The sequence below is a fragment of the Culex quinquefasciatus genome, chromosome 3 (assembly GCF_015732765.1).
Source record: "Culex quinquefasciatus strain JHB chromosome 3, VPISU_Cqui_1.0_pri_paternal, whole genome shotgun sequence".
NCBI lineage: Eukaryota > Metazoa > Arthropoda > Insecta > Diptera > Culicidae > Culex > Culex quinquefasciatus.
This window is the reverse complement of record NC_051863.1, coordinates 73,963,999-73,989,297: the sequence shown is the minus strand read 5'-3', so window position 1 is coordinate 73,989,297 and position 25,299 is coordinate 73,963,999. Positions and strand designations below refer to the sequence as shown.

At 37.3% G+C, this 25,299-nt stretch overlaps 4 protein-coding genes across 4 annotated transcripts; all 4 read left to right on the top strand.

Annotated features, from left to right (window-relative positions):
- The first annotated feature begins 408 nt into the window (after positions 1-408).
- Positions 409-1,498, top strand: LOC6039237. Its single transcript, XM_001848822.2, has 4 exons — positions 409-597; positions 665-871; positions 926-1,122; positions 1,185-1,498. Exons 1-4 carry the CDS (start codon positions 595-597, stop codon positions 1,465-1,467), a joined length of 690 nt encoding a protein of 229 aa, XP_001848874.2. The 5' UTR covers positions 409-594; the 3' UTR covers positions 1,468-1,498.
- Positions 1,499-6,286: 4,788 nt separating this feature from the next.
- Positions 6,287-7,452, top strand: LOC6048016. Its single transcript, XM_001864944.2, has 4 exons — positions 6,287-6,424; positions 6,495-7,084; positions 7,143-7,253; positions 7,314-7,452. Exons 1-4 carry the CDS (start codon positions 6,287-6,289, stop codon positions 7,450-7,452), a joined length of 978 nt encoding a protein of 325 aa, XP_001864979.2.
- Positions 7,453-12,391: 4,939 nt separating this feature from the next.
- On the top strand, positions 12,392-13,577 carry LOC6048006. The gene is made up of 3 exons (XM_038264463.1): positions 12,392-12,608; positions 12,673-13,271; positions 13,328-13,577. Exons 1-3 carry the CDS (start codon positions 12,453-12,455, stop codon positions 13,575-13,577), a joined length of 1,005 nt encoding a protein of 334 aa, XP_038120391.1. The 5' UTR covers positions 12,392-12,452.
- A 4,017-nt stretch (positions 13,578-17,594) lies between these two features.
- Positions 17,595-18,885, top strand: LOC6048008. The gene is made up of 4 exons (XM_038264832.1): positions 17,595-17,749; positions 17,839-18,494; positions 18,550-18,660; positions 18,721-18,885. The coding sequence occupies exons 1-4, from the start codon at positions 17,606-17,608 to the stop codon at positions 18,857-18,859; spliced, it is 1,050 nt and encodes a 349-aa protein (XP_038120760.1). The 5' UTR covers positions 17,595-17,605; the 3' UTR covers positions 18,860-18,885.
- Positions 18,886-25,299: the final 6,414 nt, after the last annotated feature.

Sequence of the window (25,299 nt, the reverse complement as noted above, 5' to 3'; positions counted from 1 at the left end):
GAACTGCTGCAATACAGGAAAACCCAATTTATTTCAAAGACCAATTTTGATTCGATTTTAATTGAGATTTGATATATTGGATTCGATATGCTTCTAAGGTATGCATTTAGTTAGATTTTATTAATTTGAGTAATTCTGTAATAATTTGGCCAACACATGTACCAAAGTTTACATTCAAGCGAATGCATGCTGATGGACTGCATAAATCAGATAAATTATGTAAATTTTACCAAACTTATCGTACGAAATGGTGTTCTAAGCTCAAACGTTGCCTCCTAGTTGAATCGATCGCATCTTCCATCCCGTTTGCTTCCCGCTTTTCGCTCCCAGTTTTCTAGATCGGTGAATATTTAATTTCTCAACCTCCCCATTCTCAGCTTTTTTTTCCTCCCGCTCTGGACTCTGGAGAGCTTTCTGGGCGTGGGGAATCCGTTCGCGGCGCGCAGTTGAAGCTGTACGTCGGCAGCCGAAAGTGGCTGACTTGGTGCGCTTGTTTGCGCTCAACTTCTGGACGATTAAATATCAATAGCATTTATAGTTTTGTGTGCACGGCCAACTTTTGCGAGCTGGGAAGAGTAATTGATACATGCCAAAATGGTGCTCGATTGTTGGTTGGAAGTTTGTAATGGAACATAGTTTTAATGGCTGTTCACTAATTTTGCAGCAGCAGGACCAGCTGAGGTGGACTCGATGGTTGGTGATAGTTTTGGCATCGATTGGCCAGTGTTTGTCACAGGCAGTGGCCGCAAATGGCACCGATTTGGGGACAAACGCCACAACGGAGGTGGAAGCTTCACTTGGTGCCGATTCGTCGGGGCTGTTGTCCAGAAAGAAGAGATTCGTCGTTTTTCCAGAAGGTGCAAGTTTTTCGGTAAGTTTTTAAACAGTAAAATCATGATTATCTAAAGTTCATACTTTTTTTCAGGTTGCGGTGTGCATGACGGTCGGAGTGTACGGCAATCCCAACTACCAGATGTTCAGTTGGGCGTTGAACTGGGGCATCGCGTACAACTTGCCGAACCAGACCCTGACCTACCAGCAGGACCTGATGATGCCGAAGCCGATGGCCCAGCGCAGAAACCGCCGGGATCTGTACCACAAGCTGGAAGTGGCCATGAATAGGTAAAGTAACACTAACTTTTCAACGAAAGTAATCAAACACAAACTTCTCGCGTCGTCCCCAGCATGGGTTACGACGGTCGCAACTGTATCCTGAGGGCGCTGTGCGAAAGTTCGCAGTACTTTGGCCGCAAGGGAACCAACATGGTCGCGGAGATGCTCCGGTCGCTGTTCAGCTTTCCCAAGTCGAAGGTGCTGTCGATGGAGCACGAGGATACGCGCATCTACGACGCGGCCCACCGGAAGGGCAAAAACCGGGTGATGTGTCAGTCGTTGTACCCGGAGTGCGGGTTTTCGCTGCTCGAGCTGGGCCTCGGCAAGTACGCTAGCCCGTACAGCTTTATGTGATTGAGACTGAAATAAATGGTGTTTTATAGAACGATTTTGAGTCATTTTTTGTGAAATCATTTGCTGTTGTTAATTTTTTTTTTAATATGTTGAGTTTCAAAAACTGATCAGCTACGATTCTACAAATTTTCGAAATTTACTAAGCAAAGTCAAGTAGAATTTGGCTATCAGGAAAATTGTGCAATTACATAGTAGAGTATAACAAAATTGACTTTTTGGCGGGCATTCAGGGGTTTGTTCCGGTGGGCATACTGAGCCCAAGTCCCAAATATGAGCTTGATTGGACGTAACAGGAGCTGGCGCTCCGCCCTTCAATTTCAAATGGGATTTAACCCGTAAAAATACTTTTTTTCAAAAATGTCTATTTTTGAGGCACTTTGGCCACCAATGCGTTTACCAAAAACATCATTGGCGTGTAGGCCAGATCCTTGCGCATCTTTTGGTGTATATAACATTGAAGTTTGGAGAACCCTGGAGCTCGGTACAGACCTTCAAAGTTTGGCATTTTTTCGAAAAATCGGCCCCAGCAAACGCGACGCTATTTGATTTTGCCGGGGCCGATTTGTCGAAAAAATGCCAAACTTTGAAGGTCTGTACCGAGCTCCAGGGTGCTCCAAACTTCAATGTTATATACACCAAAAGATGAGCAAGGATCTGGTCTACACGCCAATGATGTTTTTGGTAAACGCATAATGCCAAAATATTTTACGAGTTAAATCCCATTTAAAATTGAAGGCGGAGCGCCAGCTCCTGTTGCGTCCAATCAAGCTCATATTTGGGATTTGGGCTCAATATGCCCACCGGAACAAACCCCCGAATGCCCGCCAAAAAGTCATTTTTGTTACATTCTATTACATAGCTTTCATGTCTTTGAAATAGTTACTGCAAATTTAATGGGAAAACTAACGTAATTTATTGAAGGCACCTATGTTTTGTTTGTGAAATATTTTCCAGAAGATCATGAAGATTTTTTATAGCATTAGTAACAAATAATAAATCAGACCAGTTGGCATAAATCAATACCATTTGGACTTATCTTCTTGATTGTTATTGGGTAATTCTCCGCCAAATCACACAGCAGTTGCCCCGACCCCTCTTCGATTTGTGTGAAACTCTGTCCTAAGGGATAACTTTTGTCCCTGATCACGAATCCGAGGTCCGTTTTTTTATATCTCCGGACGGAGGGGCGGTACGACCCCTTTCAATTTTGAATATGAGCAACTCTCTACAAAATCGGCCGATTTCGACCATTTTTATTTTTTGTATTTTTTTATTTGACTCAAACTTTGTGGGGGCCTTCCCTATGACCAAAAAAGCTTTTTTGCGTCCTTGGTTCACCCATACAAGTCTCCATACAATTTTGGCAGCTGTCCATACAAAAATGGTATGTAAATATTCAAACAGCTGTTACTTTTGAGTGAATTTTCTGATCAATTTGGTGTCTTCCGCAAAGTTGTAGGTATTGTTGAGGACTGTTGAGAAAAAAATAGGTACACGGAAAAAAAATTGAGGATTTTTTTATCAACTTTTTTTTCACTAAAACTCAATTTCCCAAAATATGTATTTTTTGATTTTCGAGATTTTTTGATATGTTTTAGGGGACAAATCCGCAACTTTTGAGCCATAGAGAAACATGGTCAAAAAATCTGCCGCCGAGTTATGATTTTTTGAAAAAATAGTGATTTTTCGAAAAAATCGAAGTTTCATGCATAAACAAGTTTGAGATTTTTTTTTAATGCAAAATTGAATTTGCAATCGAAAAGAAATCTACATATAAAGGGCTCCGTTTTCAAGATATAGCCACTGAATGTTTGATTTTAGCGAAATATTTGCAGTTTTTCAATTTTTAAAAATAGTGACCATAAGTGACTATTTCTAAAAATATTTTTTTTAAGAAGTTCAGAAAATTTGCTATAAAATTGTCTAAGAGACATTGAAGATTGGACCTCGGGTTGCTGAAATAGAGCCGCTTTAAGAAAAAGAAACACGAAAATTGAAGTCACCAAAAAACACACCATTTTCTAATGACGATATCTCAGCAAGTAATGGTCCGATTTTCAATGTTAATACATGCAACATTCGTGAAATTTTCCGATCTAGCATTTTAAATGGGCGTAATATTGAATGTTTGGCCCTTTTAAAATGTTGATTTAAAAATTTTCAAAATATTTTTTTCGAAAAGATCGGAAAATTTCACGAATGTTTCATGTATTAACATTGAAAATCGGACCATTAATTGCTGAGATATCGTCATTAGAAAATGGTGGGCTGATTGGGTGAGACTTAGAAAACTTCAATTTTCGTGTTTCTTTTTCTTTAAGCCGCTGTATCTCAGCAACCCGAGGTCCAATCTTCACTATTCTCACTATTTTTAAAAATCACACTGGTCACTATTTTTAAAAATTGAAAAACTGCAAATATTTCGCTAAAATTAAATTTTCGGTGGCTATATCTTGAAAACGGAGCCCTGTATCAAAAAATCTGTAAAGTACTTTTCGATTGCAAATTCAATTTTGCATTAAAAAATAATGTCAAACTTGTTTTTGCATGAAACTTCGATTTTTTTTCCAAAAATCACTATTTTTTCAAAAATTCATAACTCGGCGGCAGATTTTTTGACCATGTTTCTCTATGGCTCAAAAGTTGCGGATTTTTGTCCCCTAAAACATTTAAAAAAATCTCGAAAATCAAAAAATACATATTTTAGGAAATTGAGTTTTAGTGAAAAAAAAGTTGATAAAAAAATCCTCAATTTGTTTTCCGTGTACCTATTTTTTTCTCAAAAGTCCTCAGCAATACCTACAACTTTGCCGAAGACACCAAATTGATCAAAAAATTCACTCAAAAGTTAAAGCTGTTTGAATATTTACATACCATTTTGGTATGGACAGCTGCCAAAATTGTATGGAGACTTGTATGGGTGAACCAAGGACACAAAATAGCATATTTGGTCATAGGGAAGGCCCCTACAAAGTTTGAGCCAAATAAAAAAATACAAATAAAATCCATTTCCGGTTTTGGTAGAGAATTGCTCATATGCGAAAAAAGAGGTGTTTTTTCAATAATTTGCAGCCTGAAACGGTGATGAGATAGACATTTGGTCTCAAAGGGACTTTTATGTCAAATTGGACGCCCGATTTGATAAAACGTGTTTTTCATCGAAAAAACAATAAAAATGTTTTAAAAACTCTGCCATTTTCCGTACTCAACTGTAAAAAGTTTTGGCACATGTCATTTTAAGAGAAATTTAATGTACTTTTTGAATCTACAAAATCCAGAAGGGTTATTTTTTTCATTTTGAACAACATTTTTCATTTTAAAATGTCGTGATTTTTCAAACATTGCAGGGTTGTTTTTTTAAGAGTGTAAAAATGTTTCACAAAGTTGTAGAACAGACAATTACAAAAATTTTGATATACAAACATCAGGGGTTTGCCTGTAACCACCACGAGTTATCGCGATTTTACGGAAAAAAAAGTTTTGAAAAAGTTAATTTTTGCGTTTCACTTTGTTTCGTCATCCGTGACTGTCGCTGATCAACTACGAGCTTGAAAGAAAAACATGAAATTTTTTATGGCTTTAGTAATATTTCAATAAAGTCATGCTCACAAATCAAACCAGTTGGTGTAAATAAAGGAGGATTAAGGTAAAAATCCACAAACTCCAATTCATTTGTCATTAGCGGCGCCTGCCATGTCAGTTTGAAGATTTCGATTTTAAGGGACAGGAATGTTAGTAAGCGCAGGTTGCTACATTTCGTTTCATTTTGAAAGCCTAATTTTCCTATGGTTATGCAGTTTAGCATTCATTATCCTCAGTTTACCCTCACCATCAACTCTTTATTTCAATCAATTGTCCGTCTCGCCTGTCATGTCATCGCTCACTGTCTGGACAGTTCAATTATTTTCCATTTTGATTCAATGATTAAATGATGGCTCGATTGAGCGTCGGAAAGTCGAAGCAAAAACGGGGCAGAAATTGTACACCTCATCCGGAATGAATTTAAATTAAATCAATTATCATCCTTGAAAGGCTTTTCCCGCGAACGCACTGCCCCTTTTTGCCAGCACGACACGTGTCAATGGCAGATTTTGGACTGATTGAGGCTCATGGTGATCTTATGGGAGGGAAAAATAGTTTGGTCATAATCAGTTTTAATTTGATTGTTTGATTGTTGAGCCCTTTTTTAAGTAATTTTTAATATATTTGTTTCATTATTCTTCAAATCACTTGAAAATGGTGTCATTATGGAATATCTTGAAATTGATAAAAATTTAAGAATGTAATTCTTCTGAAATATTACAATCAAACGCAAGTGAAATGTTTATAAGCTACAGTAGGGTGATCACTAACCTACGCAATATATTTTGTATTTTTTATTTCAAAACAGTTTATATTCCAAGTATCAATCGGTAATTCTGAAATGAATCGGATCCATTTTTAAACAACGAGAGTTAAAAAATAGGTTTGAAACAAATTTCAGGTTGAGGAACATGAGATCATTTCTGGCCATCCTAATCCAAAGTTATCTAAATCAATTATTCAAATCGGCACGCTCCCGTACTAAGCCGAATATTAGACAATAATCAAAACAACCAACAAAACGAGGCACGAGCCCAATTAGAGCAGAGCATTTCGCCTGTTACTAATGAGTCGCGGACTATGGAAGTTGTACTAATTAAAAGTTTTACATTCCAGAAAGCAAAACAAAAGCATATTTTGCTCAAAATCCCTCCGCCCTTGGCTGGTAATTGATCGGTGGCGTTCAAGTAGCTTAGCGTGATTAAAGTGCAAAATGGCTAGAAAATTAGCTAAACTAATGGTAATCATCCTGATGGCATACTGGAGTGCAGCGGTTGAATGTGGTGAATTGAACGGAACAGAACCCTCGGGTAACGATCAGCTTCTTTTGCGCAAAAAACGATTCCTGCTGTTTCCCGTCAACGCAAATCTTCTGGTGAGTTATAAGCTGTATGGTCAAACATTGAAACGTCAAAAAGCTCTAAAATACAATATTATTCTCACAGTTTACTACTTCCGGCAACAAGGCAATGATTTTCAAAGGCCCGGGTGGATACTTTACCATACTTGAGTTGGACATGTACTACCCCCTGCCAGATTATCGCTTTCGCTTCTCAAAGTTTCGACTGGGTGAGGTGGCCATACTCCCGGACTCTTCTTCGGCAGCACCACCGCCACCATCGACAACCACAACTACAACCGCAAAGCCGGAAACTTCTACAGCTGCTCCAGCCCCGGTGAGTGAGCACCACAACGGGCAAGAGCTGTCGCCGTTGGAAGTTCAGCAGTACCTGAAAGATCATCCCGGTGCGTGGGTTCCTCCGGGGTACGGCAAAGACCGTTCCGATTGGTTCCCGGTTGAGTCCTACAACCAGCACTTGAACAATTGGCACCAAAGCAATTGGAATACTTATCCATCTCAGCAGTACAGCTATCGGTACATTCCACGGATGCAGCGTTCTTTAGGAGATTCAGAGGACGATCTCGATGAGGATGATCACTTCAACATCAGCCACCATCGTGACTGGGAGCACTTCCACCATTACCGGGAACGTCGTGAGCTGTACCACACGCTGGAAACGGGAATCGGTAGCAAGTAAGGCCAAATTGCTTTCCACGTAAAAACATTTTTTTTAACTAAGGTGTACTTTAAGGTTCGACTTCTCGATGAAATCTTGCATCATGAGAGCGATCTGTGAGGCGCAAAGTTTCCTCATGCCACCGGGAAAGTCAATGGTGATGGACGTTGTGCGGATTTTGTTCAGGTGAGGCTCGTGAATCAATCTGTGATGTAAGCTAGAATACATATTTTAGTTCGATTTTAGTGTTCCACTGAAGGAAGATTTGCACGATGAGTACAGCAAAGCGATGCGAGGGGAAGGACTCGATTGTCATGAGCAGTACGGCAAGCACTGCCCGATCAGTATATTGTATTTACTGTTGTTTGGAAAATTTGTGCTATAAATATCTAAAAATAAATTATGAAAATAACAAAAATAAAACTAATGCAAAAAAAAGACACTAAAACAATATTTTCAATTTTTAAATCAAGACTAGCATTTAAAAAAGGCCAATATTACGCCCTTTTTGAAAGTATTTTTTTAGAAATGGTTGGAAAATTTCATGAATGTTTCATATTTCAACATAGTAAATCGGACCATTAGTTGCTGAGATATCGACATTAGAAATTGGTGGGTTGTTTGGGTGAGACTAAGCAAACATAATTTTTCCTGTTTTACAACATTTCTGGAGTTTTTTTTTTTGATAAGGTCCAATAAACCAAATTTCTAGTTTTTGCTTTTTGGGTGTTTTTGAAACCGCCTTGAGTCAGGGGTATTAGAAAACACTCAAAAAGAAAAAAACTGGAAATTTGGTTTATTGAACCTTTTTAAAAAAAACTAATTTAATCCACCTATGTGGTTGATGCCTTCCTCACTTTTTACCAACAATGGGTAATATGAGTGGTTTGGACACATATTTCAGCAATATTTTTAAAGTCCAGAAAAATAAGTACACAGATATAACTTAAGTTGTCATAACTCGAGACAGGGTTGCCAGATCTTCAATGTTGTGGACTCGTTGGAAAGGTCTCTCGAATATCTAACCAACGATGGGTCGGATGATGGTTCCGGACATCGTTTACATGCATTTAAGTGAGATCCGGCTTCAAAAAAGTACATAAATATCACTTAAGTGGTCATAGCTCGAGGCAGGGTTGCCAGATCTTCGATGTTGTGGACTCTTTGGAAACGTCTCTTAATTACCTAACCAACGATGGGTCGGATGATGGATCCGGACATCGTTTACATACATTTAAGTAAGATCCGGCTTCAAAAAAGTACATAAATATCACTTAAGTGGTCATAGCTCGAGGCAGGGTTGCCAGATCTTCAATGTTGTGGACTCGTTGGAAAGGTCTCTCGATTACCTAACCAACGATGGGTCGGATGATGGATCCGGACATCGTTTACATACATTAAAGTGAGATCCGGCTTTAAAAAAGTACATAAACATCACTTAAGTGGTCATAACTCGAGACAGGGTTGCCAGATCTTCAATGTTGTGGACTTGTTGGAAAGGTCTCTCGATTATCGAACCAATGATGGGTCGGATGATGGATCCGGATATCGTTTACATGCATTTAAGTGAGATCCGGCTTCAAAAAAGTGCATAAATATCACTTAAGTGGTCATAACTCAAGGCAGGGTTGCCAGATCTTCAATGTTGTGAACTCGTTGTAAAGGTCTCTCGATTACTTAACCAATGATGGGTTGGATGATGGATCCGGACATCGTTTACATGCATTAAAGTGAGATCCGGCTTCAAAAAAGTACATAAATATCACTTAAGTGGTCATAACTCGAGACAGGGTTGCCAGATCTTCGATGTTGTGGACTCGTTGGAAAGGTCTCTTGATTACCTAATCAACGATGGGTCGGATGATGGTTCCGGACATCGTTTACATACATTTAAGTGAGATCTGGCTTCAAAAAAGTACATAAATATCACTTAAGTGGTCATAACTCGAGACAGGGTTGCCAGATCTTCAATTATGTGGACTCGTTGGAAAGGTCTCTCGATTACCTAACCAATGATGGGTCGGATGATGGATCCGGATATCGTTTACATGCATTTAAGTGAGATCCGGCTTCAAAAAAGTGCCTAAATATCACTTAAGTGGTCATAACTCGAGACAGGGTTGCCAGATCTTCAATGTTGTGGACTTGTTGGAAAGGTCTTTTGATTACCTAACCAACGATGGGTTGGATGATAGATCCGGACATCGTTGACATGCATATAATTGAGATCCGGATATATGTGAAAACACATTTGTATACATAACTTTTGAACTACTTATCGAAACTTCAAACAATTCAATAGCGATGTATGGGACCCTAAACCAAGTCGAATGCAACTGGTTCGATCAAAATCGGTTCAGCCAGTGCTGAGAAAACTTGGCAAGATTTTTGAACACATACATACATACACACACACACACATACACACACACACACATACACACACACACACAGACATTTGTTCAGTTTTCGATTCTGAGTCGATATGTATATATGAAGGTGGGTCTTCGAGCTTTTAATAAAAAGTTCATTTTTAGAGCAGGATTATAGCCTTACCTCAGTGAGGAAGGCAAAATACGTTTTTTCGGAATTCTGAGTACGCCATCAACAATACGTACAACAATGAGTACGCAATCACACCGCAGTTTTGGTGTTCTAGTTTTGGTACGAAACCGAACAAAGCAGGCGCAAAGCAAAACTGAGGTACAAGTGAACCGCGTGTGCCGCCCAGTGCAGGGAAGCTTGACATTCAGCATCTACGAAAGTGAGAGAGTCAGAGATAGCTATTTTTACAACCGCACCACAACACACTCAATCGCAATACTTTAGGTAGATAGTCATTGGGGTCGCGAGCATTGAAAACTTTGAAAACGATATAAACGATGAAAAGCTTAGAGAGCTCCTATTGGAATCCAATGAACTCTGTAAAATAAAATTACAAAATCACGACAAAATGAAGCCTACTTAAAGGTGATTTCAGGAGCACACAGGAAACACATTGTTTGTAGCCGGATGAATGTCCTATGTCACAAAAGTTTTTGCATAAACATTGGACAGTTATGCAAAAATGGATAGGGAAAAAAAATACCGAAAAGCTACGATATCTTACATGTTGTAGGAAACATCGATATATGAGCTACTACAAACGAGTATATCTCTAGCCACAACATATATGCGCCAGCATTCTCGCGCCAGTATTCGAAGCTCAACTTGACAACATGTCGACTTGGCGATGAAGCGTCGAAAATCGATGTTGTATTATTTTTTTAGCGATTTTTCCAATTAAAATTCATGCTGAATCGTCATATTTACGAAAATGAAAATGATGTCCAGCCACAAAGTAAAACCTATACCTTTCTTTAGTAAGAAAGGCAAAAAGTAAATCGTTCTAAAAATTGATCGGGATTGCCGATAGATGTTAAATTTGTTTTAGATGCTCACTCATGGTCTGTACTATGAATGTAGAAAGAAATTTCATATAAAATTAGAAACGAAAAAAGTTGGTCACCAGGTGGGCTTTTACCTTTTTTATGAGATATTTTTTCTTATAGTTGATTGATCAAATGGCTCTAACTCCAAGAACCAAATTATGAATCTCGATGACAATTTGGGAGGTTGTAGAGCTAGAAAAATGCCAAAAAACTGAGATAAATAAAAAGTATGAAAATGAAAAATTTTGACCATATTTCCATTTGAAAACTGTGTATTTTGTTGAAAAGTCTGGCCACATTCGAAAACAGATGGATAATTCGAAATTTGAGCGGTAACTCGCCTAGGTTCAGCACACTAGCTTTCATCTGCATTCAGAAGAATCAAAATCGGATTCAGGGGAGCTGAGAACGACGCGACACCAAATTTGGCAAAATTTTACCACACACGAACATCACTCGATCTCCACGGAATTTATTTTTTCAAAATTCGAGGGTTGGAGATAGACGAGTTCTGTCAAGATGAATCGATAGAGCGTCGAAAATCAATGCAGTGTGATTTTTTGGCGATTTTTCCGATTAAAATTCATGCTGAATCGTCTTTTTTACGAAGATGGCAATGACGTCCAGCTATAAAGTAAAACCTATACCTTTCTTTAGTAAGAAAGGCAAAAAATAAAAATAAAAATAATGTTTTTTTTTTATGCAAATCAAGTTTTAGTGACACAAAGCAAAATTAAAAATCATATTTTTTTTCTTTTGTTTAACGGTATTGAATTTTTTCTATTTTTTTCTTTCGTGAGTTGTTAATTAAATAGTTTTTTCCAAGAGAAATTAATTTCTATTTAAAAAACATTTTTTCCAAACAAATATGTTTTTTGTCCTTCATTAAACCTCTATTAAAAGTTTATTATGTATTTTGCTGTAATATTTTTTTTGTTCTTGTTTTTAATAAAACTCGTTGTATGTACTTAGTGATTATGTCCGTTCAACTTTTTAACCATTTTCTCAGTTTTTTCACACGACCTTATTGTTTGTAACATTTTGTTATGTGTAAAAAAGAGATTCTCCGGACGCATGCGGCGAATTAGGTAAGCGATTTTAGCCATGTTTTTGCACAATATTGTGTTTCAGTTAGAACATACCGTCAACATGGGTAACATTGGGTTTGGGGGTGAGAGTGGGTCATACAAAAATGCTGAAATTTGTGTGACCCAATCTCACCCCCTGACCCAATGTCAACCTTGACTATGGTACACAGAACAACAAAATAAAAGCATAGTTTTTTTCAAATTTTGAAACTGAACTGAATACTTCTGCCCCAATTCAGACGGTACGATGTCTCTTGATCTCTTTTTCGATACAGCACGGAGAAACAATTTTGAAAAACGTACCATGGCATTTGAATACTTTGTTCGTGGTTCCCATTTTCATGAACGCTTGTTCACGATTTTGGGAACTTTTTGTTCTCCGTGAGTTGTTAAAGAAATTGTACAAATACATTTTTATAAATTTTTGGAAGTGATTGACTATTTTCATGTAAACACATGACTGAAACACTTTAAAAATATTTTTTTTATCCATTTTTATCGCCGAAAGTTAAATTTCCAAAATATGGTTTTAATATTTTTACTGAACTACCATCATCGAACAACAAAAACGTACCCCAACCATGCGTTGAAAACTAAACTGCTCTTCTCCAAACAATATCAAAGAATCATGTCCCGCAAGTAAAAGTGAGCGTTTTGCACGTTTTTATTTGTTCACTTGTTATCAAGTTCACTCGCAGTAAATAAAAAGTACCTTTCTCGCTGCGACAACTATCCGGCAATGTATCGGAGTGCGCCCACATTTTCGTTCAGTAATGATTTATCTAACGGATTTCTTGCGCCCGTCTTCGTAGCATAGACCTGTTCAGTTTGACTGGAGTGGTGTCGAGGAAGTTTCGCGTTTCAAAATGGCTAGAATGGTTGTGTTTTTGCTCGTTGTGATAGTTACAGGGATTTTATTTGAGGAAGCAAATTCCGATGGGAACAGTACTATAACTGAAAGTGATCATCTTCTTTCAAGAAGAAAACGTTTTCTGCTGTTCCCTGTAAATGGAAATCTCTTGGTATGGTTTGATTGAACAAAAAAATAATTATACAAAAAGCAATTAAACAATCTTTTTCTTCTAGATTACAGCTTCCGGCGGTAAAGCAATGATTTTTAGAGGACCTGGAGGAAACGTTGCAATTCTTGAGTTGGACTTGTACTACCCCCTCCCGGATTATCGATACCGAATATCACAGTTAAGATTGGGTGAAATAGCCATGCTTCCATCGGTAGCTCCTCCTCCACAAAAGCTAGTGACCACAACTACTACGTCAATACCGATCGATTCTAGCGACCACCACGACGGTCATGAGGTCTCACCCATGGAAGTTCAGGAATATATTAAGGATCACCCAGACACGTGGGTTCCTCCAGGCTACGGTAAAGACCGGTCCGACTGGTTCCCAGCTGGGACTTACAATCCGTACGTGAACAAATGGCGCCAAAGTTATCCAAATTCCCAACCATATCAAAGAACATCTTGGAAACCTAGTTCAGCCAACATCCACCGGTACATTCCTCGAATGAAGCGATCCTCCAATTCTGGGGACCAACTCAAACAAGAATTTGAACAAGAAGAAGATCGCTTCAACATCAGCCATCACCGTGACTGGGAACACTTCTATCACTACCGAGAGCGTCGCGAGCTGTACCACATGCTGGAAACGGGACTTGGCAACAAGTGAGTCTAATTGCAAACTCATAAGCCACCGAACTTGGTCAATGTTGTACTTTTAGGTTTGATATCGTGCTAAGATCCTGCATAATGAGAGCGATCTGCGAGGTGCGAAGCTTCCTGCAGCCACCGGGAAGGTCCATGATCATGGATCTTGTACGAATCTTGTTCAGCGTCCCCCTCAAAGCGAACTTGAACGATGAGTACAGCAATGCGATGCGAAGTGAACGGCTCGACTGTCATGAGCTGTACGGAAAGCAATGCCCGATTAGTTTTTTGTATCTTTTGTTGTTTGGAAAATTTGTACCTTGATTAAGTGTTAAAAAATAAAATAAAATTGTTCAATTGATGACTGAACTCCGACAAAAGAGTTTAAAATTGTTGTTTGTAATGATACATCACTAGACGCTAATTCGATTTAATTTTGGCCAAAACCCGGAACTCAGAGCCTGATTTTAGAGAGCTCTTTTTCTGAAAAATTTGTGCGATGTCTGTATCCGCTCTTAAAAATTTGTTCCTTCAAAAAATTTTTACAGGCAACACATTCAAAAGTAAAAAATTCAATTTCAAACGAAAAACCATTCAAAAATATGCGCCATAAACGACTTGTGCCCAAAATTTGAAGCTTTTCCAAAATTTCCTTCCAGTGATATAGCCATATTAGTGTTGCATATCTTATTTTTACCCTATTTTTTCCTATTAAATTGTTGATTTTATACAGAACCATGCACTGAACATCAAATTTGAAGCCCCGGCTCGTTCTCGCTCGAAAGATCGACAAGTCGTCAAGTCGAAGCATAAACGCCAGCACATTCATGCTTACGCGTTTTACGCTGCACGTGTAGGGTAGGGTAGTCATCAATGAGACACTTTTGGTTTACAACTTGCAACGATTTTTCTAATTTTTTCATAAGCTTGTTTTAATGAGCTTTTTGTTGCATTTTCTTTCTTTTAATGTGTTCTAACATTGATCAAAATATGAGATCGATCCGACATCTACAGCCAGAGTTATTCAACTGTCTCATTGTAGACGCACTTGGCAGGAACAATGAGACAGCTGGGGAACAATGAGACACTCTGCAAAAATCAATACTTTTCTAGTAAAACATCACGTTTTTGTATTGTTCCATTTCAGGTGACTTACCTTGAACATTTAAGAGCAGAGAGAAACTTTAATTAACAAAAGTTATACTAGAAAGTATTTAAATTGTGTTAAATCCATATATTTATACCAAATAACTTTGTATGTTTGGTTAAATGAAGTTGAAACTTTATAAATATGCCAAAAATCACTTTCAATTCATGTTTTGAAAGATTTACATGGAATTTGTAATGTTCAATGAAGAAAAACTTTGTCCTAAGGGGTAACTGTTGTCCCTGATCACGAATCCAAGGTCCGTTTTTTGATATCTCGTGACGGAGGGGCGGCACGACCCCTTCAATTTTTGAACATGTGAAAAAAGAGGTGTTTTCAATAATTTGCAGCCTGAAACTGTGATGAGATAGAAATTTGGTGTCAAAGGGACTTTTATGTCAAATTGGACGCACGATTCAATTGCGTACTCAGAATTCCGAAAAAACGTGTTTTTCATCGAAAAAAAAACACAAAAAAGCTTTAAAAACTCTGCCATTTTCCGTTACTCGAGTTATCGCGATTCTAAGAAAAAAAGTTATGAAAAAGTTGGTTGTCCTCCTTATGTTTCTACATCAACATTTTTGTAATTGTCTGTTCTACAACTTTGTGTAACATTGCTATACTCTAAAAACTTACCCTGCAATGTTAGGAAAAACACGTAATTTTAAAATAAAAAAAGTTTGGATCGATGCATAATGTTATTTGCACGATAATTTGGCTGTGAATCACAATCAGCAAAATTGTAAAAAATATGGACGTTGGAATTTTTTTAACATCAAACAATATATATATACTTTTCTGTTGTAATTTTGACATTCTCGTGTTTAATTATTGCATTTGAAATATTTTCAGCACGTTTTTCACTTTTATAAGCAATTTCGTGCATTGAAAATTGCCTACGCTTTTTTGAAATACTGCTTTAAATTTTCACCAATAAGACCAACATTATTTCATCAAGATTTTTTTTCATAGCACGCACACTGTTTTAGCTTTTCCGGTGTTGCACTCAGATTTTTGTGATATTCGGCAGAAATCTGCCTAAATCAGAACAACTTATTAATTGATGTTTCTTTTGTTCAAGTGTTATTTCGCCAAAATTTACACCATAACTTTTCAAAATATTCTAAAAGCTTGATAATTAAAAACAATTCAAACTTTTATTTTCTGAAAAATTAGTTTCAGTTTAAAACAAAAAACGATATTTTACCATGGTTTGATAATATTTCCATAGCTTTGTACAATTTTTTAAAGGTCTTTTAATCATATGAAACACAATAGCTTATTGGACCCTTTTTTTAACTCTAGAAATAATATTATTTTGGAATATGGAATTTAATTTTACGAATTTGAAATAAATCAAAAAAATATCGATGAAAACAAAATTAATGCATAATTAAAAAATATAAAATTATATGAGCAAATCAATAAAATTGAATAAAAATTGGATTCATATGGTTTTTATTACCGAATACAATGCTACTATCATTTTCATTAAGCCCGTTGCAAAAATTTTCCAAAGTTTTTGGAGTTTATTTTACAAATCCGGAAAAGTTCTTTGCTTTTACAATCAAATTAATACTAGTTCAGATCAAATTATGCAGGCTTAGAAAATATCAAATAAGCTAATAAGTTATTGCAAAATTTACCTTGATTCAATTCTGTGCTTCAACCTATTTCATATTGATATGAAAAATAAAACATAAAAAAACTGTGTTTCTGGTTTCAACAGACATATTTATGTCTCCAAATTCAATTATAAAATCAAAACTCATTGCTGAAATAATTGAAAATTCACATAAATTAAAAAAAAAATCTTGTAACTTTGTTAGGGGCGCCAAATTGATGCTTCGCCAAGGGCGCCGTGGATCCTAGGTACGGCTCTGGTGATCATGGACAAAAGTTACCGCTTAGGATAAAGTTTTACGAAAAACGAAGAGGGGTCGAGGCAACTTTTCTCGATTTTGTGTGAGTTGGTGGCTAACTAAATATAATCATCTTGCGACAAGATTGAGCCTAAAAAGACTCGAGGCTTTAGTCCATATTCTCACTGGGTGGTAAAATAATATTTCTGGAAAATGAATTGCTGCAATATTTGTGCCAGATTTTTATCATTTTGTAAGAAAGCAGTAAAATCGGGGTTTTAAATCAATTTATTGAATAATGCAATTTCATTTACGTTTTCAGTATTTTTCTGAAACTTACCTTAGACCTAATGCTTTAGAAGACATCGTTACTTTGAGATTATACTAATGAAAAAATCCAGGAAATTTTGTTTGGAATCAGTTTGATTTCTCTTAAGCGTTGATGTTTGGAGAAAAGAAAAACTAATGAATACTAATCAAACCCCAGGCAAGAAAGCAAATGGAGCCAAACTTAACGCCACCCAAAAACTATACTAATTATTGATTATCCAAACTCCCAAATGAGAAACGCCAAATTTAGATTCGATCGGCTCGATCGTCCGTTAGTATAAGCTTTGCTGGGTTTTAGGCCACTTACTGTTGCTCCAAACAGTAATGACTAGGAAAACAGTGCTCCTGTTTGCGGTGGTTTTGGCAGGATGTTGGTGTGCCACGGCTGCAAACGGACAATCCAACGCAACGGATCCTTCGGGCAGTAGCAGTCAGAGTCTGTCCCGACGGAAACGTTTTCTGCTGTTTCCCTTCAATGCTCAAGTCGTGGTAAGTTAAGTAAAGCATTTTCCAACAATAAGATTGATTTCTACTGTCGCAAGTTGGATTTTTCTCTAGCTTGAAATGATATTTTGTCATCTTGTTTTAAAAGCTATTTTTGGAATGAAAGAGATTTAATAAATATCAAATATTTGCAACGGACAAATTTGCAAAACAGTTGCAGTTGTGTTGAGCTTTTATTTATACAACTTTTATCGAGTGCTGAAGCTGTCAATAACAACACCTTTTTTGGTTCATTGGACTATATTTGAGTAGAATCACAGAAAAGCATACATATATTATCGTTGTTTGTTAAAAAACCCAGAAATCCAGCAATCCACCGCCAGCATTTAAATTTTGGTTTCCATCAATTTGTCTGTGCATGATCTGGGTTCAATGTCTTAACTTGTTTTTGATTCTTTTGCAATCCATGTGGATCAATTTAAAAAAAAAAGATTGAGATAGGTTGAGGTATGCAATTTTTTGCACATCCCTTCAGTTTGCTCCAGGTTTTGTCGACGATAGTTTCCGGAATGTATTCTCTGCATTTGTTGCTCATTTTGGCAATCTTTGATTTGGGTTTTCACGTGAAAAGTGCAGTGGAAACCGATAGTAACACTCAAACTTTGTCTCGAAAGAAGCGTTTGCTGCTATTTCCCGTTAACGGTCAGGTCGTGGTTAGTTTTGAATTTCAAATTGACAAAACGTTTAAAAATAATTGTCGAAAACAAATATTTAAATTAAATTTATTTCTTTATTTCACCAGATCACAGTCTCCGGCGCCAAATCGATGATCTACAAATCTCCCGGCCTTGGCTTCACCGTTCTCGAGATGGACATGTACTACCCGCTGCCCGATTACCGGTTCCGTTTCTCACAGTTCCGACTGGGCGAGATTGCGATGCTGCCATCGGTGGCTCCTCCTCCACCACCTACGACGACAACCCCAAGTACGACAACAGCAGCAGCAGCAGTACCGGCCAGTTCTGGAGATCACCACGATGGTCACGAGGTCTCAGCCATGGAAGTTCAGCAGTACCTGAAAGATCACCCTGATACATGGGTACCTCCGGGATACGGCAAGGAACGCTCAGACTGGTTCCCAGCTGGAACGTACAATCCGTACGCAAACAAATGGCAGCAAAGCTATTCAAATCCAAAGTACCGCCAACCGTACAGTAGAAAAGGAAGCTACCTGTCGAATCGACGAAAAGCTTGGAGTTCTAGTCCAGCCAACAATCATCAGTACATACCAAGGATGAAGCGATCCACGGAACAACCGGAACCTGACGAAGGCCAGTATGAACTTGAAGAAGAGCCAGATCGCTTCAACATTAGCCACCTACGTGACTGGGAGCACTTTCATCACTACCGAGAACGTCGTGAGCTGTTTCACACGCTGGAAACGGGACTTGGCAGCAAGTAAGTTCGAAATTGTGAGTTTAAATACTTAATAGTAATCAAATTGCATTTTCAGGTTCGATATTCCGATGAGAGCTTGCCTGATGAGATCGATTTGCGAAGCACGTGGGTTACTTCTTCCACGGGGAAAATCCATGATAACAGACATTGTACGGATCATACTAAAGTGAGCTACGCTACAAAATAATTCTAGAGTTTATAAGTTAAAACTTCGATTAAATTGCAGCGTTCCACTGAGGGCAGACTTACAAGATGACTACAGCAAAGCCATGAGAGATGATGGTGCCGATTGTCGGGAGTTGTACGGCAGAAATTGTCCAATCAGTCTGCTGTATCTGCTGTTACTGGGGAAATTTGTGCCGTAATGCAATGAGGAGATCTTTGGATAATTGACCACTTGAATCTGTGTTGCTTGAACTGGTAACAACTGAATTGGAAAAGTAATACAGATTTGACTGCAAAATAAATGTAATATTCTAATGATTAACGCAAGATAAAATTATTATCATTAAAGATAACTAATGATTGAAAAAATGTCTCCTTAGAGCAGTACTCTGCGAAATCGGTTTTTTAATTTTATTTTTTGAATTTTTAATCCAGCTTAAACTTTTTTCGGTATGCCCAAATAAGTCAAGAATTTTTCGTTAGATTTGGTGTCTTCGGCAAAGTTTTAGGTAGGTTTGTCACTAAAACTTGATTTGCAAAAAACACTATTTTGATTTTTTGTTATTTTCTGATATGTTTTAGGTCAACTTTTCAGAAATTTCCAGTACGGAAGAGAGGAGACCTCGATTCCAGGTACATTCTTAAATTCTCGTGCCTTATGAAATGACGAAGTAAATTGGAAGAAATATGAGTTTTGGTGGTAACGCCAGCTTACGAGAGAACATATGTGTTGTCTATGATTTGGGCCGTTGCAAACAATTTTGCAAGTTTATGTTTTCCGAATCTGACCATAGGCAGAAAATAAAAAAGTTAAAAAATTTAACTACAAGCCACAGTTCAACATTTGAATGAAAAAGTGTTTGGAAATACACAAGACAATTTTCAAGCTGTTTTGCAATCATAAGTTCCAAAAATATCTCAATTGACTGGACAAAATAAAAAAAAGAAAATAAAAATTGCGATGCTGTACATTGGTATTTCAAAAAAATTGAAATATTGGAATATACCATTGAAATTTATAAAAAAACCCGATTTAATCCCACCAGGGGTGAGATAGAGCCTTTCTTACAAAAGAATATAACTTCTCTCAATTCACAACATCGACTTGATACAAAAAATCTTATGAGCAAGGTTTTTATTAATGATGTGTTTTCTAAAAGAAATTGAAAACACAATTTTCACCTATCGAATATTTTTAATCGTACAAATTCTTAGCTTCCAATGCGCAAAGGACGACACACACCGCGGTTTTGGTTTTCTAGTTTTGGTACGAGCCCAAAAACCGAACAAAGCAGGCGCAAAGCAAAACCGAGTTAACCGCACAGTAGGAAGCTTGCCATTCAGCGTCTACGAAAGTGAGAGAGTCAGAGATAGATATTTTTACAACCGCACCACTACACACTCAATCGCAATACCTTAGGTAGATAGCCATTGGCGTCGCGAGCATTGAAAACTTTGAAAACGATATAAAGCTTAGAAGCTTCGAAAGCTCCTATTGGAATCCAATGAACTCTGTTTAATAAAACGACACGACAAATGAAGCCTACTTAAAGGCGATTTTAGGAGCACACGGGAAACAAATTGATTGTACCCGGATGAATGTCCTATGTCAAAAAAGTTTTTGCAATAACATTGGACAGTTATGCAAAAACGGACAGAGCAAAAGAAACCGAAAAGCTACGATATCTTACATGTTGAAGGAAACATCGGTAGACAAGCTACTACGAACGAGTATAAGTCGAGCCGAAACATATGCGCCAGCATTCTCGCGCCAGTATTCGAAGCTCAACTTGACAACTTGACTTGGCGACGAAGCGTCGAAAATCGATGCAGTGTGATTTTTTAGCGATTTTTCGGTTTAAAATTCATGCTGAATCGACATATTTACGAAGCTGGAAATGACGTCTTGGCTTAAAGTAAAACCTATACCTTTCTTTAGTAAGAAAGGCAAAAAGTAAATCGTTTTAAAAATTGATCGGGATTGCCGATCGATGTCAAATTTGTTTCAGATGCTCACTCATGGTCTGTACTATGAATGTAGCAAGAAATTTCGAATAAAATCAGAAATGAAAAATGTTGGCGAAGGTCACCAGGTGGGCTTTTACCTTTTTTTAGGGATTTTGTTTCTTATGGTAGGTCAATCAAACGGCTCTAACTCCAGAACCATATTATGAATCTGGATGAAAATTTGGGAGGTTGTAGAGCTCGAAAAATGCAATTTTTGAGATAAATAAAAGATATGAAAATGAAAAAATTGGACCATATTTTCATTTGGAAACTGTGTATTTTCTGGAAAAGTCTGGCCGCATCCGAAAACAGATGGATAATTTGAAATTTGCGCGGCAACTCGCCCAGGTTCAGCACACTAGCTTTCATCTGCATTTAGGAGAATCGAAATCGGATTTATGGGAGCTGAGAACGGCGCGACACAAAATTTTGCAAAATTTTACCACATACGAACATCACTCGACCTCCACGGAATTTATTTTCTCAAAATTCGAGGGTTCAAGATAGACGAGTTCTATCAAGGTGAATCGATAGAGCGTCGAAAATCGATGCAGTGTGATTTTTTAGCGATTTTTCGGTTTAAAATTCATGCTGAATCGACATATTTACGAAGCTGGAAATGACGTCCTGGCTTAAAGTAAAACCTATACCTTTCTTTAGTAAGAAAGGCAAAAACAAACTTAATCCACTTATGTGGTTGGTGCCTTCCTCACTCTTTTCCAACAATGGGTGATATGTGATATGATGGGTTTGGAAACAAATTTCGTCTGATTTCGTTAAGTTCCGGAATACAAAAAAACACACATATCACTCAAGGGCTCATAAGTGGCATCTTAAGTGGTCATAGCTTGAGACAGGGTTGCTAGATCTTCAATGTTTTAGACACGTTGGAATAGTCTTTCGATAACCTTACCAAGGATGGGTCGGATGATGGATTCGGACATTGTTTACATACGTTTAAGTGAGATCCGGCTACAAAAAGTCCATAAATATCACTTAAGTGGTCAGAACTCGAGACAGGGTTGCCAAATCGTCAATGTTTCAGACTCGTTGGAAAGGTCTTTCGATTACCTAACCAACGATGGGTCGGATGATGGATCCGGACATTGTTTACATACGTTTAATTGAGATCCGGCTACAAAAAAAGTACATAAATATCACTTAAGTGGTCAGAACTCGAGACAGGGTTGCCAGATCGTCAACGTTTTAGACTCGTTGGAAACGATTTTTGATTACCTAACCAAGGATGGGTCGGATGATGAATCCGGACATTGTTTACATACGTTTAAGTGAGATCCGGCTACAAAAAAAGTACATAAATATCACTTAAGTGGTCAGAACTCGAGACAGGGTTGCCAGATCGTCAATGTTTGAGACTCGTTGGATAGGTTTTTCGATTACCTAACCAACGATGGGTCGGATGATGGATCCGGGCATTGTTTACAGACGTTTAATTGAGATCCGGCTACAAAAAAAGTACATAAATATCACTTAAGTGGTCAGAACTCGAGACAGGGTTGCCAGATCGTCAACGTTTTAGACTCGTTGGAAACGACTTTCGATTGCCTAACCAACGATGGGTCGGATGATGGATCCGGACATTGTTTACATACATTTAAGAGAGATCCGGCTACAAAAAAGTACATAATTATCACTTAAGTGGTCATAACTTGAGACAGGGTTGCCAGATTATCAATGTTTTGGACTCGTTGGAAAGGTCTTTCAATTGCCTAACTAACGATGTATAACATGATGATGTTTGGTTCAGTTTACTGCCATTTATTCAATTTCTGAAAATATGCGAAAACACATTTTTATACATAACTTTTGAACTACTTATCGAAACTGCAAACAATTCAATAGCACCGTATTGGACCTTTAACCAAGTCAAATGCGGCTGGTTTGGTCAAAATCGGTTCAGCCAGTTCTGAGAAAACTGCGTGACATTATTGGTCACATACACACATACACATACACACAGACATTTGTTCAGTTTTCGATTCTGAGTCGATTTGTATACATCATGGTGGGTTTTCGAGCTTTAAATAAAAAGTTCAATTTTAGAGCAGGATTATAGCCTTACCTCAGTGAGGAAGGCAAAAATCAAAAAATATTTCTGTTGCTTTTTCGTATTAATTATGAAGGAAGGGCGGTGGAATTTAGTTAGTTTTGCAACAAGTTGAAATGAATATTTTTCGCATTTGCAGCAAATACTATCGAAAAGGTAATTTTCAATTAAACATTTGTTTCCCCGTTTTTACTTTAGCGTCACTGTTGTAAATATGATTTTAAAAATAATTAAATAAAACATTTTTGAAAAAAAGCAAAATTTGGTTTACCCTAGGATCAATACGTCAAATGCTGTATCAAGTAGGCGAACATCTGTTTCACCCCTAATCCGACAAAATGTTAAAAAATGTTTTTTGCAATTCCGTCGTGAAACTACTTACTTTTCCTGTCATTCTTGAACGACGAAATAGCCTACTTTTCTGTACCAAAAATAACAGAATCGAATAGCAACACTTTTCAAAATAAATGCTGAAAAGTTCTACTTTTCAGCACTTGTTTCGAAAAGTAACACTTTTCAACATTTTTTTTATTTAAACGATTTATTGACAAAAAAAAAAATGAAAATTTGACATAAAATTTCACTTAGTGTGTGTTTTTTGGAATTGCAAAAAATGTTGTGTGGAACTCGTTGCAAAACTTGATTTTTTCAGCACTCTTCGTATTTATCCAACTCGGTGAACCTCGTTGGATAAATGTACGACTCGTGCTGAAAAAATCCTCTTTTTGCAACTTGTTGCATAAACTACTATTAATTCATTCTAAATGGCACTTTTTCAATCAAATTAACAACTTTTTAACTTCAAACTTACGTGAAATTTCCCGAGGATTCCGAATATGTAAAAATTGAGCTCAAAAAGTGCCGTCTTCTTGGCACAAGTTAACGCTGTCAAAAGTTTGTTACAGAAAAATCGTAAATCTATGAGAAAACTGCGATTGGCCAAAAAGAAGAAGAATGGATCAGTGTTGCGTTCCTCACGCGCTCACGCGCTCATGAGCGCTCACTTTTCGCTCATTCGTGAGGAGGAGCGCTGCACGAGTTAGCTCACGTTTGCCCGCGCTCACGTTTGCTCCGATTTTTTCAGCTCGCGTTTGCTCCACGCTCGCGCTCGCGCTCATATTTCGCTCACGGAGCGCTCATTTTGGACGTGTCGCTAATCATTTAACGTTTTTGAGAAAGTTTTTTTTTCAATTCTAGATGGATTTTTCGCGTCAGGTGCAGTAGGGCTGTGGAAATATGACTTTGTGAACCAATTTTATGATATATGAATTGGAATAGCTTATTTTGATCAATCATGTTTCTAAATAAAAGGTTGGATTCGCAAGGGTCAAATATTGAATGTATAAATATTTTAGAATTCAAAGGCCTTATTGTAGCAGAGAGGGGCGGAGGGGTATAGACGCCTAAATAAAAGGGCCTGTAAACCTTACAAAAACTTACAAAACAATGAATTGATTCAAGAGGATTTATGCTTTGGTAAGCTCGATTCAAGGTTAAATGCTTGTTTGATTAAAATATAACATGAAATTGTTTTTATGTACCTAATCAGTGTTTTGACTACATTTCCAGATTGCGGGTCAGAATGAGCTACCATAAAAAAAGTTATTCCGTTTATTAAATCTTTCAGTGATTCAGTGATTAGAAACGGCTAATCATTTTTATAAGGTTAGTCTTTATTTGGCAAACATTTTAGAAAGAAGGGTAACATTTTTGAAACAGTTCTATTTTAAACATATGCGTCAAAATTCCTAAGGATTGAAATAACCCTTTTGACTCAAATCAAATAAATTGTCAATATTTTTGACCACGAAAAGGTTGGCTCTTCTTCCAGCAAGTGGATTTTATTCAACACTTTCGCAACCAAACCTCTGAAAATATTCAATCATTCTTGTTCAAAAAATCATATATAACTTGTAATTATTACAAGTTATATATGTTTTTTTGGACAAGGATGATCGTAACTGTTTAAAAGAATATTTAAAAATAAATAAAATATACATAAATTGTCAATATTTTTGTACATAACGAAAATACAATATGGTCCAATATGGATTTGATTTGTGAACAAACAGTGCATCTCTCCACGTCAATGAATGTTTGCATTATGAAATTAGTTTTTTGTTCCTTGTTCGAAAAATGTCTAGATTTTAAATAGAACGTAAATTTCGGTTCGCTGATCAGATCCATTTCATTGCCTACTTTTGTTTGTTCGACCACTTTCTTGTTTGTTTTTGCTGCCTGTGCTGAGATAGTTCTAGAAACTTCGTTTCAAACAGGCAGATGCTTCAACAGGAAAAAACAACTTCCTACTTTGGCTCACCAGCTCACGTGAGCGCAAAACGCTCCGGTGAGCGCAAAACGCTCCGGTGAGCGTGAGCGAGCACGAGCTACCTGATAAAAACTCACGCTCCAGCTGGAGCGAGCAAGTCTTCCGTGAGCGCTCGCTCATTCGCAACCCTGAATAAAACTAATAATAATAATATCGAGACTTTAGTGGAATTACCTACTTGTGTTTAAAATGCCTAATATTGTAAATTTTTATGCATGACGAAAAATTGGCAAAAT